This window comes from Ascaphus truei, chromosome 4 (genome assembly GCF_040206685.1).
Source record: "Ascaphus truei isolate aAscTru1 chromosome 4, aAscTru1.hap1, whole genome shotgun sequence".
In the NCBI taxonomy this organism is placed as follows: Eukaryota; Metazoa; Chordata; class Amphibia; order Anura; family Ascaphidae; genus Ascaphus; species Ascaphus truei.
In genome coordinates this window covers 53,824,066-53,843,638 of record NC_134486.1, presented here as the reverse complement: position 1 = coordinate 53,843,638, position 19,573 = coordinate 53,824,066, and the positions used below count along the sequence as shown (strand labels likewise).

The window sequence follows — 19,573 nt, the reverse complement described above, 5'->3', positions numbered from 1 at the left end:
CATAAGGATTATTGATACAAGACTGTATATATTCCGAATTCATTGGAGCATTCAATTTCTCATATGTATACGAACAAAATATATTTTATATATATATATTGTATTTATTAATATATGTTTGATCATGTATGATTATCTAAATAGGTATGCCACTCCTCCACATTATTTACCTGGCCCTTAGAAAGGTCAGCACCATGCTAAAGACTGGCTCCTAATGTCCCTGCAGCCAGTGAGTCTTTATCTGTACCTCCACTGGGTGCAATTCCCCCTTCTCCTAAACATATAGAACTATGAAATAGAATTCCATCTGCGTTCTAAAACAGCCCTTACATTCGCAGATAAACCCCATCTCTAAGTCAGAGGGCAACCTCTAAAATAATAGTGGGCTTGTTAAGGATCTGTACACATCTCTTTTCCTAGTATATCCTGTGAAGACATAGGGAGAGAAAGTGATTTGTATCGGAACACACAAGTGAAAGTGGCTTAGGCAGAAATTGAATTCACAAGCTGGGGTTTTAATGAACACGTTTATTAATTCTATTGTAACTTCACTCAGTAAGCTATGCAGACCACTAGAAATGTAACATCCGGTTTCCAGCCCAGAAACAGCTGCATGAACACTTTTACAATAAAATATAAAATCTATTAAATAGCAGATGTTCGTATTGCTAACAGTGCGCGGTATATACAGTACTGACAGATGTTATGACTCACCAGTTTTCCTGGAATAGTAACAGTGAAATTTCCAACAGGCACATCATACTGGTGATCAGTAAACTGAACTTGCAATAGTCCTTCAAATCCCCAACGGAGAAAGGAGATATGAGAAATCCAATACGGAACTGCAATGGGAAAGACGGAACATTCAGCATTCTCTGACACAGAAAGGAAATCCTTCATAGTCTATTAACAAGTCATCTTGGACAGATTGACCGAGTGCTGCTATTCCAAATCACGCCTTCCAGCAAATTGGCTTTAGGGGAGTATTCCTGTGCCGAAAGGTGTCTTGTGGCAGACCACAGCTTAGTTAATATGCTGCATTATCCTAATATAAAAAAACATACATCAAGGTATATGATGCAGCAATAGGTTTTGCAAATTAACAATAGGACTGTGTGGTTTTGAAAATTCATATGCAACATTTATGATTTCAATATTTAGGCAAAATATCAGATGCGCGTGAATACACATTACTTACAAAAAGAAGGTTATGTATGTGGCACCTCAATATTTTTGTGTAAAATCCATTTAAAGCTCTGAGTTTAAGAATAACAAAATAGTTATTACTGGGCACCCCTGAACATTAAGCAAAGATACACACTTATTCAGACATCAGTTTGCTGTCAGTCTTAATGTCGATGATAATAAAGTGATGCCTCCATTAATATGTATATTTGCATAAAAAACATTATGGAGTTGCCCAATAATGCAGTTATAGGAAACACATATCACCCATACATTCATTCTATGATAAGCATTTCTTAAGGAATTCTTTTTCTTCAAATAACCACATCTAACACCACCTCACTGCCAGGCGGCCCTGCAATTAAGGGTTTGTTTAGGCAATTGTAGAGCGTTGTTTTCATTTTCCTACCTGTCCATAGGTTTTCCAGGCGGATTATGAAACCTCCTGTCAAATAGGATGATGTAAAAAGGGCATTGCAGAGAAACGAAGACATCTGCAAAGTGGGTAACAAAGCTGACATCCATAATGCCATTGTCCGACTGCAGTATACCACAAGCCAAACCAAAAAGAAGTTTAAAAAGAAACTCGCAGGTTCTGGGTTGAGATTTGCCAGCCAGTATATCGGAACACCATAAAAAATAACAAAAGCAAAGTGTTCAGGGAGTTCCCCAATGACCTGCCAAAATACATAAACCAGCTGTTATAACCATGCCGCCTTCCTAAATTCTCATCAATTACACAGTGCGATGTTCTACTAAGAACCTGAGGACTGTGTGTGTATCTAAAACATTAGTAAGACGATAAAATTATAATTTTAACACAGTATAACCACTTGCTGTTTTTCCGCTTAAAATAGAACAGATCCTTATTGCACGTCTTGAGTCAGGATGCAATTAAAGGCAGTGTCAGCCATTTATATAAAAAAAACTATGCAGTAAAGAAATACCATTGAGGTCCATGTCTGTGAGGAAGGGTTTTGAAATGTTACCTTAGTATCAATTGACGGTATAGAATCAGAAATATAATACATGTTTGTATGTCATTTACATGCGTGAGTTTAGACTTTAAATAGAATCTGTGTGTGGTGAGGAGGCTATTTTAAAAACCTAACATGACAAGAGCCACATCATCTCTCTCCTCTCAATCTCTTTATCTCGTCCTTCCATTCTTCCGCTTATTCTGTCTGTCTTTCTCCCTGTCTCTCCCTCTAGAATTTAACCACAGATAAGAACCACCTGCCCCTATTAGTATGCCCATTTTTCAATCTGTTATTAAACTTCAGACCCAATTTGCTCCTTGGCGTTCATTCATATTTAGGATAGCCTTGGGTCTATACAAAGCATTTGAACATCCCATTACTGTATTAGCCCCTGGCTATCCCACAAATACACAACTTTTTCCATGAAGAAGTACTTTTTCACATTTCTCATAAACCTGCCACCCCCAATTTTAGAGCATGACCTATTTCTTTTTTGCTGAAATAAACTTTCCTCCTGTACCTTAATGCAAGGGGGCTGCCTATTTTTTTCCCTGCGCCACCCTGCCAGCGGTTCCCCTCTCTCCGCGTCCCCCCCTCATTTGACGCCGCGTTGCCATGGCAACGCATCTAATGATCCGCCGGAGCCAAGGTAAGTCAGGGTACAGAGGCCTTCACCGCTCCCCCGGCACTTCATTTAATTGCCTTCGGGAAACGCGCGGGGCCTCTGTAAACCCCGCGCCCCCCACAGTCAGGCGCCCCCCCCCCCCGTTTGCGCACCGCTGCAAGCACCCCCATGCCTGCTGCACTATGTCCAATCTGATTTTGGAAATGCACCAATATTTACATGTACAGATTTACTTATTGTATGCACACTGCATATAGAATGTAGCGTGGATATAACATATTTTATCCTACACTTCTGTGCTCTCAGATTAAACTGAATATGTCTTTTTTTTATCATGTATTTAAGGTTGAAGCACTAATAACATGCATGTGTATGAATGCTATGATTTACTACAAACACAAGGTATAATTGCTATTTATTGTGCAAATGAGAAAGTATACTAAATTACCTTAGCAAAAAAATATGGCGTAACTGAATACATCCCATCTTCTAATTCATGATAAAGCATTGCCCTCTCTGAATGACCTGCAAGAAAAGCATGTACAAAATATGTTGATAAGAACCTCTTCCACTGTTATTTATTATTAGCTTGTTATTGAAAGCAAGCTCCAAGTGTAAAGGTTTAACGAAGAATTAAACTTACATTTTGCGACAACATCTAATACCACTGCAAATGGTGTTAGTGATCCCTTCATGAACAATAGTGCAATGGTGTCCTCTATTGAAAGTTGGTTTCCTCCTTGTCCATAATATAAAAATCCTATTAACATAGCCATGAGAAGAGCCTCAAATCCATGGATCAATAATGTTGTAAGATCTCGCAAATCATTGGACACCTGCCGCCTGCAGGAGATAGAAAACCTTCAAATTCTGTGTGGATTCACAAAGGAAATCTTTAATGTTGAAATATTGAACACTACCAAGGATGCTTTGTATTTAATAAAACTATGTGAAGGTCACAGAGAATCTGTTTTTAGTTCTGTATAAGAGACGTTTTTGTTTGGTTGACTTAGTAACATGGGGGTTGGCAGTTTCCCTGACACATGAAAAGTTCAAAACAAAACAAAAGCACGGAACAATAAAACTGACAAACACTATTATCTTTATGCGTGCACCATGTAAGTGTCTCCTCAAACTCCTTCTATTGCTCCATAGTCATACTGTTAGGCTGCGCTTATAGTGACGGCGACAGCGTTGCGACAAAACAAATGCATTGCCGCCGTTGCGTGCACTTATAGTAAGCGCGACGTGACGGAGTGACGGCTTGGTCGCGATCGCTGGAAGTCATCTCAATTTGTTTTCCAGCAACGCAAGCCTGACGTCACCGTCGCCGGCACTATAAGCGTAGCCTTATCCTGACGCAAGCAGAGCAAAACTGACATAACAGACCTTGATTCATTGTTACTAAAAAGAAAAGGGCAGAGTAAATGGATGTTTAAACATAAATGTGGAACCACTAGTCAATGATCTCCTAGTATCCAAGGAGAAAGGGTTATTCAAAAATGTTTGTTTTCCAAATTGCATTGCGAGTTTGTGGACAAAATGGTGTGCCTTTTTAACCAAAGACACTAAATTGTGTCAGATGTAGCAGGCTTCATTGTTCCCTCTGGTGCATTATGGTAGGGCACATTGTGTTATCTTGTATTATAATCTCCATTGAATACTATGGAAACTGCAATATTCTGAGTTATAGCTGAATATAGTGTGTTATTTCTACATAGGAACATTGAGGCTGGCCATATCTGTATGTATCAAGGCAAAAATAGTGCAATTCAGAAGAAAAGATGTTCACAATATGTAGCAAAGAAAAAAAATGACATTGAAATCAATAAAACTATTTTTTTATACAGTGTACATCAGGTACAGTTTGTTTTGAATTGCACCTCTTTTGCCTTGATAAATCGCCCCCAATGTTGTTAAATTAGAAAACAATGAATCGGCATTGGAGCACTCGTTTCAAACTTCAACATTCTGTAGCTATTTAAATGGACTTGATACAAGTTTGGAAAATTGCATTTGATTAACAATTTGACTATTGATGAATAACCTAAATTATATTCACGTGATTTTCTTTTTTTATCACAACCCATGGATCACTTGTATATTTTAAAGTTGGGTGCAGCCCGTGATACTTTCTAGTTTCCATTGTAATATATTTTAATGTTAATGAAAGTATCCTTCCACAAAGCTCTGCAATGGGAATTGTAAGTGGAATCAAGTAGGAAACTATAAAATTTAACATAATGTAATCTTTTATATGGCAATTATTTCACACAGTGCTACTATGCATTGTACACATGTACAATATTGAATATAAGTAATTCTATTTGGCATTACCTTATCAATATGGAGAATTGGTGCAAACCTCCAGGCAATTGATCAGTTGCATATGAATTTACTGTAATGACTTTTTCAGACGAGGAGATAGGCACGTTAAAACTAGGAGAAAAAGAAAGGATGTCTGATAAAGATCCCAACCTAAAAGGAATGAGCTAGCTTTGAACAAATTAACCATAACAAGTGTTACAAAAAAAGTGTAGGCCCCGTTATTAAGACAGTAGACACTTAAGGAGGAAATGATATACCATATAATCAATGTTAGCTGTTAAGTTCAATAGTTCACAGACTCAATAATTTCACACCCAAACAGAAGGCAGAAAAGAAATAACCCAGTGCTCAACTCCCCAAAACAAGAGGGCGAACTCCCAGACTCCAAAAAAAAAAACCCTCTCCAAGTACAAGAAAAGGAGCAGGCATATAAGGCTGAGTCCCCGCTGGCGCTGAGCTCGGGGGGCAATCGGACAGAGGGGGGGGGGGCAAACGGACAGAGGGGGGGCAAACGGACAGAGGGGGGGGGGGCAAACGGACAGAGGGGGGGGGGGCAAATGGACAGAGGGGGGGGCAAACGGACAGAGGGGGGGGCAAACGGACAGAGGGGGGGGCAAACGGACAGAGGGGGGGGCAAACGGACAGGGGGGGGGCAAACGGACAGAGGGGGGGCAAACGGACAGAGGGGGGGCAAACGGACAGAGGGGGGGCAAATGGACAGAGGGGGGCAAACGGACAGAGGGGGGGCAAACGGACAGAGGGGGGGCAAACGGACTGAAGGGGGGGGCAAACGGACTGAGGGGGGGGGGGGGGCAAACGGAGTGCTGCCGTGTGGTGGGGGGCAAACGGAGTGCTGCCGTGTGGTGGGGGGGGGGGGGCGGCAAACGGAGTGCTGCTGTGTGGTGGGGGGGCAAACGGAGTGCTGCTGTGTGGTGGGGGGGCAAACGGAGTGCTGCTGTGTGGTGGGGGGGGGGGCAAACGGAGTGCTGCTGTGTGGTGGGGGGCAAACCGAGTGGTGTGGTGGGGGAGAAGGGAGAGAAAGAGGGGGGAGAAGGGAGGGAGAGACGGGGAGAATGGAGGGAGAGAGAGGGGGGAGAATGGAGGGAGAGAGAGGGGGGAGAATGGAGGGAGAGAGAGGGGGAGAATGGAGAGAGAGAGAGGGGGGGAGGAGGGAAAGAGAGAGAGGGGGGAGAAGGGAGAGAGGGTGCTTAGAAGGGAGAGACGGAGGGGAAGGGTGAGAGAGGGGCGAGAGAAAGCAAGGGGGGAGAGAGGGGGGATGGCCGGGAGAGATAGGGGGGGAGAAGGGAGAGAGGGGGGGGGGATGGCCGGGAGAGATAGGGGGGGAGAAGGGAGAGAGGGGGGGGAGAAGGGAGAGAGGGGGGGGAGAAGGGAGAGAGGGGGGGGAGAAGGGAGAGAGAGAGGGGAAGGGTGAGAGAGAGGGGAAAGAAAGCAAGGGGGGGGAGAAAACAAGGGGGGAGAGAGGGGCAGATGCCGGGAGATAGAGGGGGCCGGGAGAGAGAGCGGGGGGGTGGCAGGGGAGAGAGAGCGCAGGGGGGGCGGGAGAGAGAGCAAAGGGGTGGAGAGAGAGCAATGGGGTGGAGAGAGAGCAATGGGGGGGGAGAGAGAGAGAAAGAGCAATGGGGGGGGAGAGAGAGAGAGAGCAATTGGGAGGGGAGAGAGCAATGGGGGGGGGAGCGCGATGGGGGGAGAGAGATGAGGGAAGGGGGGAGATATATATCTGAGAGAGATACACAGACAGCCCCTATTCAGCCAATGACACGCCCCCTCCCCTAATAGCCACCCCCCCCTAATAGCCACCCCCCCCCCACTCCTGCTCTAAAAATGTTGCAGGACAGCGATCGCTCATGCTTGAGAGCACCACTCTCCAAGCATGAGCGAGCTCAGCGGCAGCGTGGACTCAGCCTAAAGTGGACAATATCTAGTGAAAGAACAAGTGGTCCTGAAATGTTGTAAGTGGTCTTTACATGATAGCCCCTTTATTGTCCGAGGCGTTGCTGGCCCCTCAGACGACAGTGTTTTTGCTAACCTAACAGATGTTCCTTTTTACCATGACATATTTCCTATGATTTAAACACTGTCAGTCATCGGAAACAAGAAAAATAATTACCATGCCCCACTGGGTGCATTGTTCTTGTTGTCTTCTTCTGCAACTTTCCATAAGAAATCATCTGAATCTTTGACTTTGTCCCAGAACATCTCTGCCAGAGACATTGTCCTCTCCTGACATTCCGTTTCCTGCTCTCTGCTTCGTCGGTCAACGCTGGTCAAATCAACTGCAATTACAAAGTTGGTTATACACAAACTTCATAATAAGGAATGTTTTTCCTATACTAACACAGTAATTAAAACAACCATTATTTTCAAAGAATAGAACATATATACTTGTCTATTTTGCACAATGTGGTGGGTAGAACCGGTTTGCTTTACCCAACTCATTTTATTTTGCATAAATGTTTTTTGTTTCCATCTACAACTGTGGCAAAACATTGCAAATCCATGCATGCCCTGTACATTGGCTTTACCTACCATAAAAGTCTGCAGGGTTGCAGTATTTGGGGCATGGATACCCTATAGATGTGAAATACTGAACCATGTCTCTGGCTGTTCCAGAATAGATAGTGGCTCCTGAAGACAAAAGGAGAACCAAATCGAAGAGCCGGAATATATCAGAACGAGGCTGGTGGATTGATAAAAGAACTAATCGATTTCCCCTGGCAAGCCTGGACAATGTTATCACAAGGTTGTGTGCTGTAAAGCTATCCAAACCAGACGTGGGCTCATCCAGTATAAGAATACCTGTAGAAAAAAAATAAGATTTGGTGGGACTTTCTGATTATGCATATTCAAAAATAATAGTCATTTGACTGTAATGAGAGAAATACAACATGAATAAATTATAGTAATTACCAACATCGTTTCAATAGTTTTTTTGATTTTCAATCATTTTTCTTTAATCCCATGAGTCTATTTTTAAATGCATGCCTTGAAAGTTGAAAATATGTTGATGCTTATAAATTATATCCCATACCCGTAACATCAACCTATCATGGCAATTGCAAAGTTCTCCAATGCAACTACAACACACATCACTGCGAAATGCTCAAAGAACTAGATTGGTCATCACTTGAGTCTAGGCGCAAAGTTCACCTTTCCTGTCTCACCCTCAAATACTTTCTGGGCAAGCTACCCAGCTACCTGAACAAGCTCCTCACCCCTACCACATGCAGTACCTATTACCTGAGATCAGACTCCAAAAGACTGTTCATGGTCCCAAGACTCAACAAAGTATCCGGATGTTCCTCCTTCTCCTTCCGTGCACCCCAAAACTGGAACAACCTACCAGAGACTCTCATATCCACCACCAGCTTAAGTTCTTTCAAATCTAAGGCTGTCTCACACTTTAATCTGGTCTGTAACTGTTTCATACGCTCATAATATATATTTTCTTTAACTGTGCATGCAATGTCTTGTATATAATGTATACCTTGTTCATTTATGTAACTGTACTTGTAACCATGTATTATTTTGTTTTACTCTGTGCCCAGGACATACTTGAAAACGAGAGGTAACTCTCAATGTATTACTTCCTGGTAAAATATTTTATAAATAAATAAATAAATTGCATAAACTGTTGAAATCCGTGCCCCAGATCTCAGGTGCTGACGAAGCACCAATGTGTGAAACGCGTAGGCAAAGGATATGCCTACATGCCTGCTGTCGCAGCAGTCGGAACCGGGATACTTTCTTCAATGCACACCCATCAACTGATGGTGATCGATATCCGGAGACACTCAATGTTTCAGCTGGCACTCTCTGATGACTCCCGGTTTACCTGCGATAATGCACGCTTACATTTGCAAGTTCCGTTCATTTGGATATTAGCAGTGACTCTGCCTTTCATGTTTTTAATCTTCATGTACTTTGTATATTGATGTTGATATGTTTTTTTTATTGTTGCACTTGTGTCTTATTGACTTAAGTGATGTCTTCTACAGTACAGTTTTTTATACCTTATTGCAGCGGTATGCGAAGTGGGATTTTTTTTTGATAGTGCGCGGGCGGTTGCAGAGGCCCATCGCTCTTCACCGAGGCAATTAAATTAAATGCCGGGGCATCGCGTGAGGCCTCTGCTAACTCACTTACTGGGAGTCAGATGATTTGCTTTGACGCATCGCCATGGCAATGCGGCGTCAAATGACACTGCGGTGTCATGCGGAGTGATGTCACACATCCGTCTCCATGGAGACGGGGTCATTTGATACCGCCAAACCAGGTAAGGAGGGCGCCAGGGGGAGCAGGCAGGGGGCGCAGCTCCCAAAGTTTGCGCTCCCCTGCCTTATTGATCCTCAGTGCACTGTTTGTTTTGTCTTCTCTATCATGGCGATCTTTCTGAGATCTTATGACTTTTGCCACAGCAGAGATCTCTCAGTGCTGTGCCCTCAGACACGCCTCACCAAGGCTTTTAATCTGCAAATGGTCTCTAATTCCATGGTTGTTTTTTTTAAAGAAACTGGTGGTGATCAACTCTCCCATAAAGTACATTTACGAGAGGACTTGCTGGTGGATTCACCTACTCTTTCTTTCCATGATATCCATTGCAATTCACTGCAATGTGTTTACTTGCTATGTGGCTGAACCAATCTCCACCGTATGTAATATCCTTTCCACTCCCCCCCCCCCAAAAAAAACCTTAATGGCTTCACCTGTGTGACTGGACCATATTCTAACCAGAGCCACACCTCATCCTACAATGAGCAGCCACCTTACCTTCTTGTTTCACCATTGTCCCTCATTCCCTCTAGATTGCAAGCTCTCACGAGCAGGGCCCTCATCACCTCTTTGTATCTGTTTGTGCATGTTTGTCCTCACTTGTATGTAACTCTTTATAAAATATACATAACTCTGTGCCCCATTGTTCCGCGCTGCAGAATATTGGAGCTTCACAAATAAATGATGATAAAACTAATAATAATAATACCTGGATTCCATAGAAGTTGCACTCCAATGCTTACTCTTCTTCTCTCTCCACCAGAGACTCCTCGGGTGAATTCATTCCCTACTTTGGTCTTTGCACATTGCCGTAATCTCAGTTCTGCTATGACATCTTCTACCTGTCATGAACCAAACAAAAGCATCAATCAAAATCTACTTTCCTCTATGAACCCAAAGGGTAAATGTGGGGGGGGGGGGGGGGGAATAATGCATACAATGCGGACCACGGATTAGATATAATATATTTCAACTTTAATATCTATATATATTCAATACAAATGCAAAAACATATACATATGTAAACACAAAATACAAATATATATTTATGTAAACATACATATAAACACATTAATAAATATGTACATTACTGGTAAGTATGACAAAGCACCAAACCAACTAGTAAAACATACTTAAAAATGAAATAAAATTCAATTAAATATCAAATTTGGAAAATAAAGTTGATCAATCAGTAGTGACCTAGATTACAAATACCAATCTTTAGTCATATCCAAGACTTATCTAAGGAATGGGGTCGGTTCCATCAATTCATTGAATCCTTTAGGGTATTTTGACTCAAAAGTGTATATACAGAATTGTTCTTTTTTCAGCAAGAATAGATCTCTATAACCATGTCTAGCTGATCTTGGAATACATTAAATCCCCAGAAACTTCAAAAAACTTGGATCACATTTATGAACATCTTTAAGTAATGGTGTCAACGGTTGTCCTTGGTTAATGGGCCCAAAACACGATCTAATTTTAAGATAATCTAATGTTTGCTCAAAATCTTTTTTTTTTTTTGAGCAAACATTGGAGGATCCTAAAATTATATCCTGTTTGGGGCCCACTAATCAAATCCAAACCAGATGTGTTTTTTTTAGGAAGGCCCAAATTCTGAAGGGGCTCTTGGTCCCAAGTCAGGTCAAAACTGTAGGCAAGGTGCCCAGTCAAAACTCGATTGGGTATCATTGGGAATTAGAAATGCGGTAAATGCAAGGCATGTCCCCATATGAAAACGGATAATAAAAAAAAAGTTGTATCATCAGTAACACAAAAGAAATACCCAGGTCGTAATTTCATCAATTGCTTAACAACTCATGTTGTATATTTCTTGCAATGTAAATGTAATTTACAATATATTGGGAAAACGAAAAGGGTATTAAAATTAAGAATACGAGAATACTTGCAGAGTATTAAAAACATTCCTAAATTGGTGGGAAAAGGAATCCTGAAGAAGCAAAGATTGCGAAACGCGTAGAATCTTATCAGCATTCTGTTCGAGCACTGCAGAGTGATCCAGGCTACGGTGAGAGCGTGTCTCCGCCAAACTCCGCCTAGAGACGAGTCGTCACCGGAAGTGACGGAGGAGCTTGGAAGGGAGACGCACGCCGGAGATTGAGGTGCCATGGATGAATATCCTCTGCATTCGTACCATGTTCGGTCCTTGTTTGTAAAATGTGAGTGCACCAATATTGTTATACATTGTAATCTACAATACAATAGTGGACATACTATACTATTGAGAGTTTCCTTCCTTTATATCTCGGAGAGAACATACCCTTTACCTTGCACCTGAAATCCTAGGGGAGATCCCCATTGAGGTTTTGAAAATCCTGATATCCTGCTATCTGTCCTACCATAGCTCCAGTTAGAGAGAGAACGTGTCTCTAACCTGTCTTAATTTTGAAAGAGGAATATGTGAGTGGAATCATCATCACACTTTTTGATATTAAGATACCTTACCATACAGGTCGCACTATGTTTGGTTGTGGTTAGTATCTGTTCCCCTCATTGTGGTTACTAATTGGGTTATTCATAGAACTTCCACTGCAACTACCTTGTTTTTTTCGTGCTTTGATATCCAGCTTCATAGAAGCCAGTACTGGGTCAGTGTCCCCTTATGTGGGAACATCCATGTATTTTATGTAATTGTTATATGTATTCTTTTTGATGTTCTTTAGTTAATTAACGTGTTGTGAATATAATTTTTTTGTGATACATTGGTTATTGTGGTCTTGTGACCAGATATTAAAGTTGAAATATTTTATATCTAATCCGTGGTGCGCATTGTGTGCATTATTTTTTGTCTTTTTAGGAGCTCCTTTGGGAGTTCTCTACCTTAAGAGTGTATGAGGAGTGACCCCTTTCGTGTAAAGCTGCAAACGGATTACCCTAGCTCAGGCCTGCACAACTCGTAAAGCTAGAAGGGCCGAACTGCTCCAAGGAAAAAAAATTTGAGCCGCACGGGTAAAATCATCATCATCATCTCTCCCCCAGCACCCCTCATCATCCTCATATCTCCCCCAGAACCCCTCACTATCAACCTTTGCGATACTCCCCATCTATCTCTCATACCCCCATTTCTCCCCCTCACCCACACACATAATGCTCCCCCTCCACATCAAACACACAGTACCCCACTGCACACCACACACATCCCACCCCCCCTGCACCTCCCATCATTCTCCCCTGTGCACCTCCCATCATTCTCCCCCCCGTGCACCTCCCATCATTCTCCCCCCTGACACCTCCCATCATTCTCCCCCCCTGACACCTCCCATCATTCTCCCCCCTGACACCTCCCATCATTCTCCCCCCGACACCTCCCATCACCCCCCCTGACACCACCAATCACCCCCCAACACCTCTAATCACTCCCCCCCCGACACCTCCAATCACTCCCCCCCGACACCTCCAATCACCCCCCCCGACACCTCCAATCACTACCCCCCCGACACCTGCAATCACCCCCCCCCCCGACACCTCCAATCACTCCCCCCCCGACACCTCCAATCACTCCCCCCCCGACACCTCCAATCACTCCCCCCCCCCGACACCTCCAATCACTCCCCCCCCCGACACCTCCAATCACTCCCCCCCCGACACCTCCAATCACTCCCCCCCCCCCGACACCTCTAATCACCCTCCCTGCACCTCCAATCACCCCCCAACACCTCCAATCACTCCCCCCCCCCCGACACCTCCAATCACTCCCTCCCACACCTCCAATCACTCCCCCCCGACACCTCCAATCACCCCCCCCCCGACACCTCCAATCACCCCCCCCCCCCGACACCTCCAATCACCCTCCTCTGCACCTCCAATCACCCCCCTCTGCACCTCCAATCACCCTCCTCTGCACCTCCAATCACCCTCCTCTGCACCTCCAATCACCCTCCTCTGCACCTCCAATCACCCCCCAACACCTCCAATCACTCCCCCCCCGACACCTCCAATCACTCCCTCCCACACCTCCAATCACTCCCCCCCACACCTCCAATCACTCCCCCCCGACACCTCCAATCACCCCCCCGACACCTCCAATCACCCTCCTCTGCACCTCCAATCACCCTCCTCTGCACCTCCAATCACCCGCCTCTGCACCTCCAATCACCCGCCTCAGCACCTCCAATCACCCGCCTCTGCACCTCCAATCACCCGCCTCTGCACCTCCAATCACCCGCCTCTGCACCTCCAATCACCCGCCTCTGCACCTCCAATCACCCGCCTCTGCACCTCCAATCACCCGCCTCTGCACCTCCAATCACCCGCCTCTGCACCTCCAATCACCCGCCTCTGCACCTCCAATCACCCGCCTCTGCACCTCCAATCACCCGCCTCTGCACCTCCAATCACCCGCCTCTGCACCTCCAATCACCCGCCTCTGCACCTCCAATCACCCGCCTCTGCACCTCCAATCACCCGCCACTGCACCTCCAATCACCCGCCACTGCACCTCCAATCACCCGCCTCTGCACCTCCAATCACCCGCCCCTGCACCTCCAATCACCCTCCCCTGCACCTCCAATCACCCTCCCCTGCACCTCCAATCACCCTCCCCTGCACCTCCAATCACCCTCCCCTGCACCTCCAATCACCCTCCCCTGCACCTCCAATCACCCTCCCCTGCACCTCCAATCACCCTCCCCTGCACCTCCAATCACCCTCCCCTGCACCTCCAATCACCCTCCCCTGCACCTCCAATCACCCTCCCCTGCACCTCCAATCACCCTCCCCTGCACCTCCAATCACCCTCCCCTGCACCTCCAATCACCCTCCCCTGCACCTCCAATCACCCTCCCCTGCACCTCCAATCACCCTCCCCTGCACCTCCAATCACCCTCCACTGCACCTCCAATCACCCTCCACTGCACCTCCAATCACCCTCCACTGCACCTCCAATCACCCTCCCCTGCACCTCCAATCACCCTCCCCTGCACCTCCAATCACCCTCCCCTGCACCTCCAATCACCCTCCCCTGCACCTCCAACCACCCTCCCCTGCACCTCCAACCACCCTCCCCTGCACCTCCAACCACCCTCCTCTGCACCTCCAACCACCCTCCACTGCACCTCCAATCACCCTCCCCTGCACCTCCAATCACCCTCCCCTGCACCTCCAATCACCTTCCCCTGCACCTCCAATCACCCTCCTCTGCACCTCCAATCACCCTCCCCTGCACCTCCAATCACCCTCCCCTGCACCTCCAATCACCCTCCCCTGCACCTCCAATCACCCTCCCCTGCACCTCCAATCACCTCCTCTGCACCTCCAATCCCCCTCCTCTGCACCTCCAATCCCCCTCCTCTGCACCTCCAATCACCCTCCTCTGCACCTCCAATCACCCTCCTCTGCACCTCCAATCACCCTCCTCTGCACCTCCAATCACCCTCCTCTGCACCTCCAATCACCCTCCTCTGCACCTCCAATCACCCTCCTCTGCACCTCCAATCACCCTCCTCTGCACCTCCAATCACCCTCCCCTGCACCTCCAATCACCTCCTCTGCACCTCCAATCCCCCTCCTCTCACCTCCAATCCCCCTCCTCTGCACCTCCAATCCCCCTCCTCTGCACCTCCAATCCTCCTCCTCTGCACCTCCAATCCCCCTCCTCTGCACCTCCAATCCCCCTCCTCTGCACCTCCAATCCCCCTCCTCTGCACCTCCAATCCCCCTCCTCTGCACCTCCAATCCCCCTCCTCTGCACCTCCAATCCCCCTCCTCTGCACCTCCAATCCCCCTCCTCTGCACCTCCAATCACCCCCTTCTCTGCACCTCCAATCACCCTCCTCTGCACTTCAAATTGCGCCCCCCTTGCACTTCACATCGCCCCCCCCGCACATCAAATCGCATCATCTCGCCCCCCTGCACTTCCTTCCCTACCTTACCTTGGTTTGCGGTGGAGGAGGCGGCGGCGGCAGAGCAGGCAGGACTGCACGCACACTCTAGCACGCAGCAGGCAGGAAGTGCCTCAATGCTATAGCGCACTGCCACCCTGCAAGGGGGAGAGCGAGTGACAGCGGGCTGGCGGGGGAGGGTGACAGCGGGCTGGCGGGGGAGGGTGACAGCGGGCTGGCGGGGGAGGGCGACAGCGGGCTGGCGGGGGAGGGTGACAGCGGCCTCGCGGGGGAGGGTGACAGCGGCCTCGCGGGGGAGGGTGACAGCGGACTCGCGGGGGAGAGTGACAGCGGCCTCGCGGGGGAGGGTGACAGCGGCTTCGCGGGAGAGTGGACTCAAGAGGGAGGGGGAGAGCAGAAAGCCGCCGCGGGCCGCACAGCGAGTGCAGGCGGGCCGCATGCCGCCTGTTGTGCAGGCCTGCCCTGGCTGATATTACAGGACAGCACAAGCGCAGAAACCTTGCTGTTTGGCCAAAGGGCTAATGTGGAATTACAAAAGGTTAATTTATCTGGGCCTGGTGAGTTATGCTCTAATCTTCATTCCCAGGAGCCTCTAGTATAGGACAATTTGCTTTTTGATCAAATATTGAGGTCCTATGTGGGGACTCAAATCAGGATTAAAAACATGGCCAGGAAAATAATTAAGATAAAAAAATATATAGATGTTCATATATATATTTGTTAGATTACAAATCCATTTAGTAACATTTTGTTTTTACTAAATGTAACAAATAATAAACAAAAATATTACGGTGCCTTGCAAAGTAAAATATGCGCCATTTCCCTTTTTGATACATGGAACCCATAAGAAGCTTTTGCAGAGTTTCTGCTTGAAAAGCAGTAATATTGTAAGAATTACCGCTGCAAGACGGAAATAATAATAATTACCCTTTTTTTCCTTTGTTCTTCTGAAAAAGTCTTCGGAAGACGAAGTTTGGCAACAAAGGATAACGTTTCTTGAACGGTCAGGTGGGGTAAGAGTTGATCGTCCTGCCGCACATGAGCAACACATTTCTTAACTAGCTGCTTGGTGCTGACCTTTCCATTAATTAGTATCTGGCCCGATTTAATCTTCCCTCCTTCATCCTTACATGTGATAATGTCTAGTAAGGATGTCCTTCCTGCCCCTGCACACACACAAAGAAAAACACTGAAAGGACATTTTTCAACCTGCAGGAGTTTTATTCTTCCAAAAAAAAAAAACAACTCGCATTTAAAAATTAAATATGTAATTGAAAAGCATTTATTAGAAATGTGCATTCAAACAAATACAACCATAATGTACATTTTTGCATTGCGCGGTTCCTACAGTAATGTATTCCATTCAACCCACATATTCTAATAAACCATCTTCACATTGCATGAGATTTTGTGCACATATAAGCTCATGCGACAGTCTCTTATATTTATTGGTATAATGCTATGGTTTAATTCACTACATACAGGCATACCCCGCATTAACATACGCAATGGGACCGGAGCATGTATGTAAAGCGAAAATGTACTTAAAGTGAAGCATTACCTTTTCCCCACTTATCGATGCATGTACTGTACTGCAATCGTCATATACGTGCATAACTGATGTAAATAACACATGTGTAACAGGCTCTATAGTCTCCCCGCTTGCACACAGCTTCGGTACAGGTAGGGAGCCGGTATTGCTGTTCAGGACGTGCTGACAGGCGCATGCGTGAGCTGCCGTTTGCCTATTGGGCGACATGTACTTAATCGCGAGTGTACTTAAAGTGAGTGTCCTTAAAGCGGGGTATGCCTGTACTTCTTTTAGCATGTTATTAAACAAAGTATTTGCTTTCCTGGCAAAACAGAGGGTAGTCTTGTCAGTCCATATTGTAGGCTAGCTATTTCCAGAGCTATTTTGAAGGCTGCTTATTAGTTCACCTTTGAGGCTACTATGTATTCAAGATATGTATAATAGCTTTGCCGATTATCGACTAACCATTTTATCCTGCATCAGAATATTGATAAATACTATACGATGTACAATACATACTGTTTATGTTAGGAGCGCACACTCAAATAAACAATGAAGTCCCAGCAGTTCTGAATCCTGATATAAAGCAGTTCTGAATACTGACATAAAGCAGTTCATTGATCATTTTCAACTGGTCTTGAAAAATTTGACATTGATATTTCTAGAAACATTGAGAAACCACTGGATACTTTTTCATTGTGGGATGAAAGTAAAGTAAAGGTAGTATAGAAAACAAATTGTGGGGTTCCTAAATCAATGTAATGGACTGACTTTGTGACACTGCAAATCGAATAAGATTAGTTTTACATTAGCGTGTTTGTGTGTTGTGGACAGGTAAAGACAAGAATAACAGTTCTTCAGTTGTGTGTTGCCCTTGTTATAGCTACAGTCCCAGAAGATGAACAGCACCAATTAAACATTGAAGCAGTGTGCAAAACCCCATAAAAGAAGGAGGTGCTGGACTGGAGGTCACCACCAAGACATCCAAAAGCATACATAGAATAGAATAATGTCCACAGCACTCTCTGATGCAAAAACAGAAGACACATTTATTGTTGCAAAGCTCAAAAACAGATGTCCAGTAGGATAAATATTTTATGCTACAAAGGCCTTTTCTCAAACCCAAAGGCTGTGGACATTGTTCTATTTTGTGTCTCCTTGATATAGCAAGATAACTCTCCTAAGCCTAGATGCCCTAAGCTCCGTCAGGCTACTTAAGGGCACATGCATCAAATGCCAGTACGGGTTGTCACACCCGTTCCGGTGATAACTCCCATTGACTTGAATGGGAGTTAATGCCAGATGAGGTGCGATAACCCATCCCTTAAAGTCACATTCTAAGTAACACTAAATCCACTAAGGACAATACTGTAATGTTAAGCCATGTTTCCTCCTGTAAAGAGGATAGAATTACCTATAACAGATGTTAGTGTTAATGAGATGCAAGTGATATGCAAATGAGGCGTTTTCATATCATCTCCTAATCAATAAATGCCTGTTAAGGTTAACGTGGGACTTAACGTTACATTACTAAAGTCAGCACCAACCTTGCCGTTACTCCCATCCAAATCCTAAAATTGCACATTGTCTGGATGGGTACAATGCCACAATAAGGCATCATTTTAACAACGCAGCATTATTTCTCTGCGTTACTTCCCTCTTCTCTCCACTCCAGTATTTCAGGGTCTGGATAGGAGTCAGGTCAGGAGTTATATCACGACCCGTTATTGAAGATACCGCAATGTTATCCTACAATGACGTGACATTGACCCTACTCTAATGAGATGTACTATGGATGTTGCTTTTATATATAATTAGCTCTGTGGATGCGGCATGAACTCAGGGGACATAACGTCCGTTCCTGTTTTAGGTAATGCCACGTTACATTCCCTGATGTAACTGAATGTGGTGCATCTAGGAACCGGTGTATAGTACGGCAAATCACATTTACTTACTAGTGTTATGTACAGAACAATCAAATGAAATGTAATCAACAGAAAACCCACCTCCTTGCCTTACATATTAGCATGAGCATCCTGTGTTATTTTATTTAAAAAGAATATTTCTTCAAATCAATTGCATAGCATAATCTTACCTGTGTTTCCTATGACTGCCAGCATCTGCCCACTGCTAACTTTAAAATTCAAGTTCTTCATGGCTGATGTATGAGACCCGGGGCCTTTATTCCATTCCCACGGCATTTTAAACTCTGCTAACTTCTCATACCATGGAATCTGAGCGTTTAAATTAACCTAAAAAACAAATGATACAGTTGCACTGAGGTGAAGGTGAAATGATGTCATTCTTTTCTTTAAGTAATAATAATAATAATAATAATAATAATAGCATGTTCTTGTATAGAGCTGCTAGTTTTACGTAGCTCTTAACAGAGACATTTTGCAGGCAAGAAACAATGTTTTTGGTGCATGAGGCACAGGGAGATAAAGTGACTGGTCCTAGGTCACAAGGAGCCGACACTGGGGATTAAACTCAGTGCCAGAGTCAGTGTCTTTACTCACTTGGAATATACACGACTATATAGTTTTCTATACAAAAACAGCTACATTGCATAAACTGTATACCTTGATCAGATGTATTACATTTTTCAGAAAGCCTTACCTGATAATTTAGGTCTCTGACCTCCAGGACATTTGGTGTTCCAGAATATGTAAAATATAGGCTGTTGTCTTCAGGCAAGAATAAATTATGTCTAGGCTTCATGTCGAACTGTAAAAATATTGCTAGGATCAGTAAGTTTTTCAAGTAACAGTGA

General features: G+C 45.0%; 1 protein-coding gene across 4 annotated transcripts in view; it reads right to left on the bottom strand.

The window, feature by feature from the left end:
- Positions 1-19,573, bottom strand: part of ABCG8 (ATP binding cassette subfamily G member 8) — a 38,223-nt gene that overhangs the window by 1,300 nt on the left and 17,350 nt on the right. For all 4 annotated transcript variants that reach the window (XM_075595770.1, XM_075595773.1, XM_075595772.1 and 1 more), the window contains exons 2-12: positions 19,420-19,527; positions 18,896-19,052; positions 16,197-16,435; positions 10,118-10,250; positions 7,666-7,935; positions 7,247-7,412; positions 5,128-5,229; positions 3,434-3,633; positions 3,239-3,315; positions 1,595-1,862; positions 715-842 (exon numbers count right to left, since the gene is read on the bottom strand). In XM_075595770.1, coding sequence (XP_075451885.1) covers positions 715-842; positions 1,595-1,862; positions 3,239-3,315; positions 3,434-3,633; positions 5,128-5,229; positions 7,247-7,412; positions 7,666-7,935; positions 10,118-10,250; positions 16,197-16,435; positions 18,896-19,052; positions 19,420-19,527 — 1,848 coding nt within the window. The remainder of the gene's footprint in view (positions 1-714; positions 843-1,594; positions 1,863-3,238; positions 3,316-3,433; positions 3,634-5,127; positions 5,230-7,246; positions 7,413-7,665; positions 7,936-10,117; positions 10,251-16,196; positions 16,436-18,895; positions 19,053-19,419; positions 19,528-19,573) is intronic.